Source organism: Plectropomus leopardus, chromosome 3 (genome assembly GCF_026936395.1).
Source record: "Plectropomus leopardus strain MGB_pleo_1.0 chromosome 3, ASM2693639v1, whole genome shotgun sequence".
Lineage (NCBI taxonomy): Eukaryota > Metazoa > Chordata > Actinopteri > Perciformes > Serranidae > Plectropomus > Plectropomus leopardus.
The window spans coordinates 19,381,994-19,396,359 of NC_142178.1; the positions used below are offsets into that span (position 1 = coordinate 19,381,994).

At 39.4% G+C, this 14,366-nt stretch overlaps 1 protein-coding gene across 1 annotated transcript in view; it reads left to right on the top strand.

Moving 5' to 3' along the window:
• Positions 1–14,366, top strand: part of grin2ab (glutamate receptor, ionotropic, N-methyl D-aspartate 2A, b) — a 124,860-nt gene that overhangs the window by 81,214 nt on the left and 29,280 nt on the right. The window contains exons 5-10 of the mRNA XM_088075827.1: positions 3,267–3,433; positions 3,549–3,683; positions 3,782–3,881; positions 7,171–7,376; positions 12,687–12,801; positions 12,914–13,116. Coding sequence (XP_087931953.1) covers positions 3,267–3,433; positions 3,549–3,683; positions 3,782–3,881; positions 7,171–7,376; positions 12,687–12,801; positions 12,914–13,116 — 926 coding nt within the window. The remainder of the gene's footprint in view (positions 1–3,266; positions 3,434–3,548; positions 3,684–3,781; positions 3,882–7,170; positions 7,377–12,686; positions 12,802–12,913; positions 13,117–14,366) is intronic.

A 14,366-nucleotide genomic window follows, 5' to 3' on the forward strand; every position in this document is an offset into this window, starting at 1 on the left:
AAATAAATAAGCTAAAAAAATATTTTTTTTGTTTTTAAATGGATGAGAAGATAAATGAATGTGAACAGAAAGTTAAATCTGTTGTTATTTTATTGTGAAGCGGTTAACCTTTGGGGAACATTACTGGTGTGCACTGTTTTGCTACGTGACAACAACCTAGGTTCTTACCACTGTTAAAGAGTGAAAAAATACAGCACTTCATTTCTGTCATTCAAATTGCAATTCCACCTTCGAACACAGTGTGGGTTGCAAGGGCAGAGTGGCGCTGTCTAGGTTTTCACTCATTGACTCCATGGGCAGAAAAAGAAGCAAGTCAATGTTATTTATGAAGTATTTTTATACAAAATGGCCAGTAGGTGAATGAGACAAAGGGCTTCATCAGTCGCTACCTATAGCAATTCTCAATGCCCATGTGCAATTTCAGATTGATCGGGCAAATCATTGAGGAGAATAATAGATGCAGACAAATGGACAGATGGAGTTTTCCTCATTTTTTAGTAGGATATGCTACTAATATGCACGCTAATAGGTAGGGATGCACGCTAATGTCAGCATCTCATTGGTATCGGTTGATAATGGCTTTAAAATGAACAGAATCAAAATCAGCCACCATGCTTATTTCTGCTGATATGACAAACTAATTCGTTTTTTTCTGGTCAAAGTAACCATGTACAAAACATATACACTTGTATATCTGAGAGATATACAAGTATGATACAAATATGTAAGAAAATATGCATAATATGATGTTAATGCCACTATAGAAAAGACTTTATTGTCACTACAACTAGGTGGGGATTAAAAGTGGATATTTCAATATTGGTATTGATTATTGGCCAAATTAGTTGTTATATCTCAGAATCAGATTTCCAAAATCCAGTATCTTGCATCCCTACTAATAAGCAAATAGTTAATGGTACCTTAAGATAAAGTGTTACCCAGAAAATGTTTGACACCATCCTCTGATCTAGTAGACATTTAATATGTCCTTGAATACCCTTGAAAAGAGCAGATACTATGTGGCACGACCCAGCCTTACATCTACATTATATCTGCACATGTTAAACTTAAGTGGCTTGATAGTCAGCTTCTTCTGACTGCCCTCAGTCCTGCCATCATAGATAGATAGATAGAGCGATAGGTAGAGAGATGGAGAGATTGGTGGTGCTCAAACACAGCAAATCTACATACAAACACATAACAAAATACACCATTAAAATACACAAATATACAATATACAAGAAACAAAAGTGCAAATAGGCAGTTAGGACCAATATGTTATATAAACGACTGCATTATCACTGTAATTGTTTGCACTCACACTCTGTTTTGCCTCCAAAAAAGTGATTTAAATAATTTGGCTTAAGTTATGTCCAACCTGTCGGATGGTCTGACTGCTTAGATGAGTTCGTTGGATCTTTGTTTGTAGAGTACAACCTGAAATAAGCAAAAAAAAAATATATATATATGACCCATGTTATTGTGATTAACAGTAATTATCATATAAAACATTAACAGGTTGTTGACTGATTAACTGTTAAATCGACTGTTTCAGCACTGGTTTGTGCGACTGTTGGTTGTACTCTTGTATGTGCGAGGGAGCGAGTGGGTGGGTGTGGGTGCATGTTAATATCTGTGCTTGTGTGTCGATGTTATCTGGGTAAAACTGAGGATGTGCCTGTTGCCACACAGAGGAGAGATTTTTGTCTCTTTTTTTTCCTTTTCTAAACCTGAGTGAAGTGTAAAGCCACACACACACACACACACACACACACACACCTACAGTCAGATACACACACGTACAGATAGAGAGAGAGAGAGAGAGATGGAAACAGTGAGATAGATCTTTTTGAAGTACAATTTCATCCTCTCTCCTTCCCACTTTTCTCTCTTTTTGTAGCAGTGAAGGGAGGGGAGTTAAATCTCTGCGGGCCCTGCTTTATGTGTGATGGCCTGAGCTGTGAGCTTTTTGTTAAACTGAGGGACAACACTAGAGGCACAATATAGGTTTACACACACACACGCTTACGCACACACACAACGGCGGAAGTGGGGGTTGCAGGGGGCAGAGAGACAGGAGCTGACAGCTGATTCTCCATGTTTGTTTATGAGGGCTTTGATGTTTAATGTGTCACGTTCTTTGATGCCCTCTGCGGAGGGGGTGTCAGCGCATGTATATGTGTGTGTGTGTGTGTGTGTGTGTGTGTGCACATGTGCACGTCCAAAACAGGTTTGATGTTTGCGTCTCTCTTAGTTTTTTTTCCCAAGTCTCTCACTCCTTTTCCATCTCTTTCTGCAAGCTCACAAGACTGAAACATTTTTTTTTCTCCTCATTCTCCCCTTCAGCCTTTTCTTTCTCTCCCCTGTCTGCTCCTCCTCTCCCCTCTCTGGTGGATGGGCTGTGTCGCTGTCTATTTGTTGTGTCCCCAGGGGGAAAACTCGGCTTACACTTTATGCAAACATACATTCTGCAATCATTAGCAACTTATTTCACACTCACTTTGGGTTTCATTCTGTTTAATGGCTGCTTTGGTTTTGGTAATGCTCGCCGCTGCCTCTGACTCTCACGCTGACCCTTGTTTCCCTGCGATGCTGAGACTAAATGATTTAACTGTACATGGCATTGTGAATTAATGCTGGAAAATGTGGAGCCACAGTTTATAGAGGATATCCTCTGACTTCAGATGAGACTGGTAGGAAATGACACCATATCGTTTGCAGTTAGTGTACCACAGAAAAATTATGTTCAGCATTAATTACTGTTGTTTTTTTCCTTTGTTACATTTTCAACATTGAGCCAGCTCAATAATACAGCACCAGACAAAACAAGCAAGCGGGTTGAGCATCGGTATTTGGCTCAATTAGGTTTTGAGACAATGCACGGCTGTTGTTTTATTGGCTACTGAGGGTCGAAGTGAATCAAACCTGTGAGTTATGAGGCAGTTATCTACAACCATTACGGCCCCCCTGCTGCCAGCAGTCACTCTCTCGCAGTGTAGTCTGACTTGTTGACTGAATCTCTCAGTATCTCTTCCTCTCTTCCTCATTTTCCCTCCTAACGCTTACACTCCCTCTTATCTCCGTCACTCTCCGGGTCTGACTCACTGATTGCAAAATTGAAAATGGTTTTAATTCTACCGGGTTTTTGAGTCTGATTTGCACTCACTCAAGCTCTTGTGGGGTTTTTTTTTCCTCCTCTGCAATTAATTCAGTTCCTCAGACAAATCTGCTGACTGTCTCTGCTGCTGGCCTGTGTGTCGTTGCAGGATGAGAAGTCCACGTTCTTCCAGTTCGGCGCAGCTCTGCAGCAGGAGGCTCTGCTCATGCTCGCCATCATGGAGGAGTATGACTGGCATGTTTTTTCTATCGTAACTTCCAAGTTCCCCGGGTACCAGGATTTCATCAGCACTCTGAAGATAACTGTGGATCACAGGTAATGACTGTGCTCCCCCACATGTGCACACACTCTCTGTTTTCATCCTTAACCTTTATTTAGAGCAGCTGACAAGATTAAGTACCTTGTATTATTTAATGGTGTATTGTTACAGCTTTGTGCGCTGGGACCTGCAGAGTGTGGTGACTCTAGATGCTGTAGATGGCGACCCAAACTCTAAATCACACATTGCCCTCAAGAGGATCCAGAGTCCCGTTATACTGCTGTACTGCTCCAAGGATGAGGCTGTGTGAGTGTCTTTCATTTTGTTTCTGTCTGTCTCTGTCACACACTGCCAAAATTTCTGAAGTGAATCTTTATTAACTCTCTGACTCCACTCCTCAACAGGTATATACTCGAGGAAGCTCGATCCTTGGGCCTGATAGGAGCTGGTTACATTTGGATTGTGTCCAGTCTCACCACTGGGAACCCAGACTTTACCCCTGAGGTAGTGAGGCCCCATATGTAGTAACAGGTGGCCACTTTTGAGTGGTTTGACAAGACGAGTAGTGTTTTTTGATTTCAGGCTGATGCAGGTCATGCTTCCTGTCATTTATACGACTCATCTCCTTTACTCTTTAGGGCTAATGTGTAATACAGCAGTAAAGAATTGCTGAAATTTTCAAAGGAAACAAACTCCGCATACTAGCATCTCTAAAACTCCCGTATTTAACTTGTTACATTGTGTTAGTTTAATACAAATAAAAAGCGGTGTAAATCTTTCATTTTTTTTATGGTGTTTTGTGCCGGGCTATTTCGCAGTTTTCAGTTAACCAGTGGAGACTCTAGGTAGTTACTGCTCCTCCCAAGAAATAGTCTAGCACATAGAATGCCCCAGATGACATTTTTCCGGTTGGCTAACCCGGGAGCCAGTGTCACCCTGGTTCTCTCGTCAAAACGCCCATTTTTCCAATGGACTTTGGATAATTGCAAAAAAATAAGCTCTGTGGTACATTTTGGATACTTACACATTTTTTTCAGCAAGATAATCTTCACAAACAAACACTAATTTCGCCAGAAGTAAAAAGCTAATTTTATGTTATAACAAACTACACTACAGTTGCGTGTTACAACTACAAGGCTGTTAATTTGTGTACGCTGCAGGTCGGCATGATGACGTTCTGTAGTGTTATTTAGCCACTTGGTAGCAACCTTCTTTTTTAAGACATAAAAGCTTTAAAGTCCACGAGCGGGGCATTTACTGACCTATTACCTGTTGAACAAAACATTAAAGTATCTTCAGCTTGTGTTAACCACATATTTTATTTAAGGCATCTAACCAAAACCCTGTTCAAAAATCCTACTGACTTTGAGACGAGGGAACCAGAGGTTCTGAGTTAATTTATCTTTAAGTTTTAAGACTCATTACTGGGGCTCTCAATAACCACCGGTTTTTCACCACAGGCTGTTAAAAATAATTGATACAGCTATTATGATGTTACCTTTTGGTTTGTATACTGCCGTTTTGAATTTGGCATTTTGGCCATTGCTAACTTGGTTTTGGGGAGCCAGAAGTGGCCATATTTGGATGCGAGGTTGGAGCTGTGGAGGAGCGAGGGGTGGCTCTAACTGAGAAATCGAGGACACTATTGGCTGACAGCCTGTCACTCAAATCAGCCTCACTGTTAAATATGCGGGATTTGGGCCTTTAGAAAATGTAAAAGGGTGAGTTATGTTAAAAGTCACCCCCAATACAGTTGTCTAGAGACCAAAAACATTTTTTGTACCAGGCTGTAAACATATTTATTACTGCTGTAATGTTGGGCATTTTAACATTTGTGTCTTTGGGGATTGACTCTATTTTGGAGCCAGCCTCAAGTGGCCATTCAATGAAGTGCAGTTTTAGGCACTTCTGCATTGGCTTTATATTAATTCTGCAGCATATTAATCTCTTTTCATTGGATTGTTTTATTAATATATGGTGATCTGCTCCTGAAATTGCACTTAAATCTTGCACTGCACTGTTTTGATTTTAATTTCAACCACTGATTTTACTTTTTTTTCTGTGTTGTCTTTGTTGTCTTTTCTAACATTTTACCTGTGTTCTTATATTTTTCTTTTGTGTTGTGTTTTAAAAAATGTTTCTGTGTCTGTTTGGTGATTTAAGTGTACAGCACTTTGTAATGTTGGTTTTGATAAGTGCTGTATAAAAAAAAATATATATTGCTTTATTATTATTATTTATTATCAAGCTTCAAGGGTGCTGGGAGGCAGATTTTGTTTCCATTGCACCGAGCCAGGCTAGCTGTTTCCCCATGTTTCCATTCTTTGCATAAGCAAGCAAACAATTTATTCATCATAAGGTGCATTTCCATCCACTACTTTTTAGGCACATTGTCAATAAGTACATAAAAAATCTTCAGAGGAAATGCCAAAACCTTGAAATCCAGCAATATCACAAAAAAGTTATTGCTTGAGGAAAGTGGCAAAGTTATTGTATTAATAAAAGACAAATATGACCAAGTGCAATGTAAACAGATTCAGTGAATAAACAATGATGCACTGTCATTGCATATGCCACTGCAAGCTCTCTTCGTCGGCTGTTACCAGAACTCCTCCAAGAGCACAAAGCTGTAATATCAGCTGCATTGTCCACTGTTTGCTCTGGTTTTATACATCCAGTGTTTTCCTTCGTTTCAGGTTTGACTGACGCTCCTTTTACTGCGTCATCTTATTGTGCCCGCTTCTGCTGTGACACCTGACTAGAAAATTAATGCTTATCTGAACTAACTCCCAAAATTTGCATGACAGTAGTGGATGGAAAACACATAAATCTGCATTTTCTTTTGCAAATGTTCGTTAAATTCATTTAAAATTTGCACTACATTCAGATGAAAACCCAGCTATATTTAATGAACAAGTAAAAGAGAAGTATCAATCTTTTCATCTTAAGAAAAAGTGAATAAGTATATTTCCTAAAATGTCAAACTTTTCCTTTAAGCCGTAAGCAAGAGACAATATATAGACAAATGGCAACCTATAATTCATACCATATTTTTAGTTAACTGCTTTGTTTACATTCTTCTCTCTCTACCTGAAAACATTTGCTCAGCCCCTAAATAGGATGTTTGACAGCATTACATACACATTCACTCTAAAAATGTAGGACAGCAAGGTAGCTATTATCCAAATAGGATACAAATATGTGTATAAATAATTCAAAGTGTAATCAGCTCAAATGTTCCCTTCACATTAAAACTGGAAACATATCCAATGTTTGCTCACCGTTTCTCAAAACCCTCTCAATGGTTTGTTCTCCTCCTTTCCTTGTCCATCATCCTCAGGTTCCTATTTGTGTTGGGTTTTTATGCCTCTGTTTTCTCTACTAGACAAAGATCTGATTCAACATTTAATGCCAAATTAAAAAGTAAAAACAAAGTATTGTAGGCTAGATTGACAGGCTGGTATGCTGGCATTGTTTGATGTTTGCTCAGTGTGGTTTATAAAGACAAACTTAGTGAGCTATTTAGTTTTTCAATTCTTACGTTCTGACAGTTTTAAGATGTAGGTGATACCTGAATGAGCTATTATGGACATGCAGTCTGCTCACACTTATTTAATAGCCAGATATGAATTATTTCAGAGAGGCACAGGAAACTCATAAATCATCTGCTTGACACCTTTGAGAGATACATATGGATGTTTAAAATTGGGCCAAAAAAAAGTCAAATTGAAGTCAAATTGAATCTTTCACACCATATGTGCCACTCCTCAGATCTCCTCTCCTTTCCTCTCAGATGTTCCCCCTGGGTATGATCTCCGTGTCCTATGACGACTGGGAGTACCCGTTGGACACGAGGGTGAGAGATGGGGTGGGCATCATTTCCTCTGCAGCCACCGCCATGCTGCGGGAGAAGGGGGAGCTGCCAGAGGCCCAGAGCAGCTGCTACAGCACAGCATCAGACAGGAGCCCGGGGAAGCTCCCACCTAGCGCCTTGCGCAGGTGTGTATGTGTGTGTGCATGTGTGAGAGTGTGAGGAGAGATCAAGGTCTAGGGACTTGCATAACTCTGTTTGTCTTTGTAGCTGAGTGGCTGAGCGGTGTTACATAAGTCTTTTTAATGTACTAATGAGAGGGGTAGAACGGAGAAAGGAAGCGGAGATGACAGCAGTGTTAAACACTGTGATGTCTAATGACATTTAACACTATTAGCTGTTGTGTACATGGCTGTTTGGTGTATGAGCTCATTCTGCTGCCGTAGAGGTAAGACAATGAGCTGAACTTCAGGCGGACCTCCGTGTTGTTGCTGCCCTGTGTTAACTGGAGCCGAGAGTGTGTCTGGTGTGTGTGTATTCATGTGTGTTTCTGTGTGTGCACCTTCCTTCACATGACTGGATTCACTGTCATTAAGTCAGGATTAAAGCAGCTTTTACTAGCTTTGTTCTCTCTCTCGTTTTCTTGTTACGTGGCCCTGTGGGTGGCACGTATGTGTTAGTAGGTGTATGTGTGCACACACATATGTATGCGTGTAGGTACTCTCCTCTGAAGTCTTTGTGATGAGGAAACAGTTGAATCCTTCAAACAAGAAGGGGGGGGGGGCAAATGTGCACACAGGCAGACACATTCACACTGAGCATTCATGACTATAAAAGCACAAAATCTGTTAATGGCATTGCTTCCTTTCGAGGTTTTTTGTTGTGATATTGTGATGTGTCTTGAATACCAGGCATTCAGCGGCTGAAATATGATTATTAATTCAAAAAATGATATAAAACTGACTGAATACATGAAGGTCAGGTTGCTAGGCTCTGCACATCCATGATGACTTATGAGTTGCCTCATTAGAATGAGAGCCACAGTGTGATTTTTGCCATTATGGCTTTAGTATCCCATCGCTCTCACTCTTATTAGCCCATTACAGTATATATCAAAGCATATACAATACCGCCGTTGTTGACAGGTTGATCCAATATAACTCAGACCTCAATAGGAGCTCAAACATTTTTCGGAACAATCTTTTTCTTTCTGTCAGAGGTACCTCATTTGTCTCACTAACTTATTAGATAGAATTTGCATATTTGTCAAAACAACTGCAGCCAATTTTTGTGATAATAAACTGACAGGTTGGATTTCCCTACCCTGATTTGGAAGTGGTTGAGGCTGTGATCAGAATTCTGCATACATTAGTCTAGATACAATCTTGCCGCAGTGTGCATATAAACAACGTGAGGTGGAGAGGAATAGGACAAGATAATCTGGCACTTAAAAGACACTATCAATCCCGTCGGATTCCCTGTCATTCTTGCCTGACAGGCATTAATATCCCAGACTCTAGTTCAGCTTAGTTGGTCCACACAATGGTGCAGGTTTTTATTTAGGTTTGTCCTGGTAGTAAATTTCAAAAGGTTATTCTGTTTGATGGAACCAGTGTACCATGCAGACCCCTAAGCTGTCACTTTTTTTTCTTTTCTGAAAAGATGCTCCCTGCCATAAAACACAGTATGGAAATAGCTTCCTTCTGTCTGTATTCAGACTTTTAGAAAGTGCTCACACAATGGCTACCCAAATACTTCAATAATAGGAAAATGTTTTCCAAAAAGTATTAAATGAACTCACATTTGAAAGATGGCATTTACAGTTTTTTTAAAAAATTTTCTGTAATGCAGCAGCTGCTGCTGTTAAAACTGGCATCATATTTCTAGTTAATACAAATAATTTTGCAAACAGTAATTGAGAACTCACTGAACCCCTTTTTCATATAGCTGTACATGTTGTTTTAACATTACACTGGAAGACACAATGACATGAATAAACATGCAAGTATAAATATGAATATATGACGTCTAATCTGCCTGTTTTACATGCCTCAAAAACACACCAGCCTCATCTATTCAGAACAAAATCTTTGTCCAAAAATGGACACAAACCTGAGATAGGAGGAGACAGCAGTTGCCCAGAATAGACCACAACAGTGTTTCCGCTATATGTATTCAGCTGTGACAATGCACTGTGACAAGGGCATCACCTGCTGCACCGTGAAGATTTTTCAGACACAAAAATGTATATTTGTCTTGACATGCCACTAATAGTCAGAAGCACTGTAACCTGTAATGACAAAGGCAGGTTCAGTTATGTAGCACAGAAGCGTCTCTTATGTGTAACTTTGTAGGTTTATGTTTAATTATTTGTGTTTGCTGAGAGCGGGTATACCCACGGCAGAGCTGTTTGGTATTTTTGCAGTGCCTGCATGCGAGGGACACAGGGACCTTTTATTTACTCTTTACTCGGTGTGAGTGTAGCCTGCTTGGAAAGAGCACAGGCCTGTTTCCAAGTCTTTGTAAAAACAGATGATTAATGTAGCTCTCTGTAATCCACTGTCCAACAACAATATTTATGTGTGTCGACTCTAATTCCTCTCCTGCAGATGAGACAACATCAAATACCACCTGTTTGAATTGGAGTGCAATTATCATATTTCCACCTGCAGGGCGCATGCTAAACAGCACTCAAACATTTCTCTTTATGCATCTTGACTTCCTGTTGCAGTGTTTGAGTTTATGCATGAATCCCTTGTGGCCCTGTGCCCTGACCTGCTCACATCAAAAACAGAAGTATATTTTAGCGTTTCCTTGTTAGAATAATGAAATTACCTAAAGCACAGTGAACCCAAATCATCAAGGTTCCAGTGCAAACCAGGATACACATATTTTATAGAAGGCTTACACTGAAAAAAAGCCACTATGTGTTTCACATGTTGCTTAATCATAATCACTCTCTGCTTAACTGCCATCAGGTGTTGATTTTAAGTGATCACTTGCTGATTGGTGAAGAATACATCAGGTGCGCTACAGAGCGTCAGAAATTAAGGCAATAGCAACTACCGTACAAAATTTCAATATAAATATTGCATTTCGGAAGACTGAGATTTGATTAATGTTAGAGTCAGGGTGCCACATATTGACATGGATAAAAAATGTCAAAACTTTTCCATGACTTTCAAGGACATTTCTACAATATATAAAATGAACATTGCTCCATCTTGAAAATGCAATTAAAAAGTAGTAGTGGGACATAGCATACATATGAAAACTTTGGGATTTATGACCTTACATGTTAAAGGGGAACTACACTCATTTTCAAAATTCATTGATGTTATTCTTGTGGTTTGATTTTATCCAAAATATAAGTCATGAACAACTCTTCCCCAAATCCAATTGCTTAAGTGCTAAAACCCAAATTTGTGATGTCATAAAATGTCTGGAGCTGCTCCAGTGAGTTGGGACAGATATTCTAGATGACACTGAGAGCACCCGGGGAAATAATCAGAGTATATGGGAACATTTTCTTTTTCAAAACTGAAATCACAATAATAGATTAAAGCTAATTTGAGTATATAAAAAACAGAAAACAAAAACTTTTTGTTGATTCAAAAAATCAGGCTGCTATTCATTGTTTGTGAGGCAGCTCCAGACGTCATACAGGATGATGTCACTGGTTTTAGACTTGCTTCTCTGGTGTCAGACTTTAAACGAGAGTAGCTCATTTTCTAGGCCATGGAAATAATATATTGCAATTCTTAGTTTAAGTGGTGTTCCCCTTCAAATCACACTGTCACAGCAAAATGTCTCTCTATTGAAACATATCAGATTCAAACTCTATTCAAACATAATTTCAGCAAGCTGGCATACATGGAGTGAGAGAAAGGACGCAAGGAGAAAATTACGTTATCTATGTGATAGTCGACAAAACATTGTCACACATCGGTACATATTAGCACTACGTTACATCAACAGCTAGCCTACAGAAAATAGATTTGCCATTATGTTATATATGTAGGTTGTCTACAGAAGATTACTGTAACAATTACTTTCAATATACTCAACAAAATTCCATGCCTTTTCCAGGCGTGGAAAATGAGATTGTGAAATATCAAGACTTTTCAAGGTTCTCCATGACCGTGGGGATCTTGTAGAGTACAGAGCATACATGGATCCAGAGTGCATAACTTTCCATAAATATAAAGTACAAAATACATGAATATCCCCATAAAAAGCTATATTTAGAAAAATGTATTTAGGAGATAGAGGGCACTATACACAATACATAAAATATAACCATATGTACACTAGTAGAAAAAAATGCGAATGTTATTTACAGAGTAGATATAAAATATACCTGTCTTACTGTAATAAAAGAAGAGGGGGAATCTTGCATGTATCAAATGTGTGTTTACATAAAGTATAGTACAACATACTAGTAAAGAAAACAATGCTCTGTGCATATGTTGTTGCACTTTTTTTTAACAAAATGTCTATAGAAGGAAACAAAAAACTTCACAAACAAACATACAAATAAATAAATCATGGCAACGCATGCATCCAGCTAGTGCGGTCTCCAAAAATAGAAGAGTAAATTAAAATGAAATAAAACTACATTATAGGAAACTGATCACTTATGTCCAAATTAACAATTAACTGAGTAGATCACCTTATGAAAGTGCGCATTTGTGCCAAATTTCACGAATGTTTATAAAGCTGCAAATGTTTGACTTTTGAAATATTCTATTTTAGTCAGATGATATTTCAGTCGTATAGCGTCGCCCGACAAACCGTGTTTGACATTGTGTCAAAATGAATCAAACCGTTCATAATAAGACAGAACACAAGGCATCTAAGAAAAAGTGTTTTCTGTTTTGGGCAGCTGCTGTCCCTCTCATGGTTTGGTCTTTTTTAGTAAACTTCTTTAGACAGGCCTCCTTTCCCCCAGTGGGAGTTCATGCTATCATCCCCGTCTTTACACTTAGAGCATCCTCGCCTTTTTAAAATTGTTTTTACTGCAGTGAGTGTATTCTTAATCCCATATCACTGTGTGTGATACTGGTTCATTTACTCCTCTCTACTGCTTCACTTTGGTGAGTGTGTAAATGTTTCAGCAAAGGATCTGTTTGCGTATGCAGGGTAACTGTAGTGAGTAAGAGAGTGAGGGCAGCCTTGTTGCACCAGTGGCTTGTCTTTCAGGCGTGTATCTGTGGAGAAATCAATGCTGAATGTTGATGGGAGAGATATGTGGCCTCTGACTCTTCCCCCTCCTACACACACACAGATGCTCACACACACATACACACTCAGGCGTGCATGCATTCACAGTGGGTGAAGACAGCATTGATTTGAAGAGGATACTCTTGCAGTGATTACAGAGTGCTTAACTTGTTGTTTCGAATGTATCTGCTCTTGTGTATACATACTCACAAACAGATGCAAAACAAAAGCAAATAACAGTGTACTCCTTTCTCTTTTTCTCAAATGTGTTTCAGACACATGATGCATGTATGGAATGATGGGCGCGACCTATCCTTTACTCCAGATGGTTACCAGGCCAACCCCAAATTGGTTGTCATCGTGCTGAATAGTGAGAGGAAGTGGGAGAAGGTAACAAATGAACACAGCGGTTTTGCAAAAGAGCACGGAAATTAAAAAGTCAAAACACCTTAATTAAGATGGCTGTCCCTGATTTTGTTTGTGTGTGTTTGCGCATACCCAGATGGGCCGTTGGGAGAACGGGACGCTGGCGTTAATGTTTCCAGTGTGGCCGAGGTATAACTCCTACGGGGACGAGGATGCAGATGAGAATCACCTCTCCATTGTTACCCTGGAGGAGAAACCTTTTGTTATTGTGGACAACGTGGACATCCTCACTGGCACCTGCATGAGAAACTCTGTACCCTGCCGCAAGCACGTCAAAGAGTGAGTAGAGACTCACAATCAGTCAGTGTTTTGTGATATATCGTTATTCTTTTCGAAAGAGATCTTATTCCTTTACTTAATACTTCCTGCTGACAGTAAATCTTAATACCACTTGTTATATTACTTTACTGTTCGACCCCAAAAATTGGTAATTGTGCCCTTTTGCCTCAAAATTCTGACTTTGCGTGTGCACCTTTCTGTATGAATATCACGGTGATGTACTCTACACCTAACTACAGCTGGAAAGCTTGCAAATTATTTTTTACCTTTAACTTGCAAGGTAAAACTGGGCCAAGGATAACACTTCCATCAGACTTCAGATGATGGTAAATTGTCCAAATATGTAGAAATGTTTGGTATTTTCAGTGTTTTCCTCAGTATTGCAACAGTATGCAGCTACAGGCTAGCTTGTACTTCTGCCAGTGTTCACCAAAGCACCTGCCTGGCATCACAGCTGCGGACTGTGGCGACAGCAGCCACGTTTAATACATTTTGCCATTTGGGGAAACACTCTTGCAAGCATGTGGTTGTCAGGGCAGTTACAAGGGTTGCTATGGTGTGAAATTTCCCGTTCAGTCTCAAAAAATACCATGATTTCACCGTATAATGCTATACACAGCTGTTATTATTATTATCAATTACAATGACGGTAATGGATGATGGATGTGTAGAAACAGGTAGTTGAGGAAAAATGGACATGGTCTCCACCCAGAGACATTTTTTTCGCAGATAAACAGATGAACACAGTGTGAGAACTGTCAATTTTAATAGCACAGTATGTGCTTTTATGGTGTTCTGCTGCAGTCCTTTGCTAGCTATTCCTCCCAAAAAAGTCAAAGTAACAGTAATATTAAACGAGCTTGCTGCTTGGTGATGTATGCGTGCGACAATTACAAAAATGTATCAGAGGATGTGATAGATGTTGGATTTTAAAGTGGTAGGGGGGTGATGAAAAAAGTAAGGCTGTAACAAGTTATTTGTTTTGGGGGGTAACTAATATTATCACTGAAATTTTGTCAGTAATCCGTTACACCACTTATTAGCAGGAAAAGTAATGTTATAACGAGTTAGTGTCTAGCACTGAAATCTGCTCAGGAACCACTGAAGAGCAAGACATGCTCAATGTTACTAAGAAAATCCTGATAATAACAGAACTGGAGGCGGTTCAGGTGATGAGACAGGACTTGTTTTTTTCATATAAAAGGTGGTGTTAGCAAATCTGTTTCTTGATCTCAGGAAGGCATCTCACA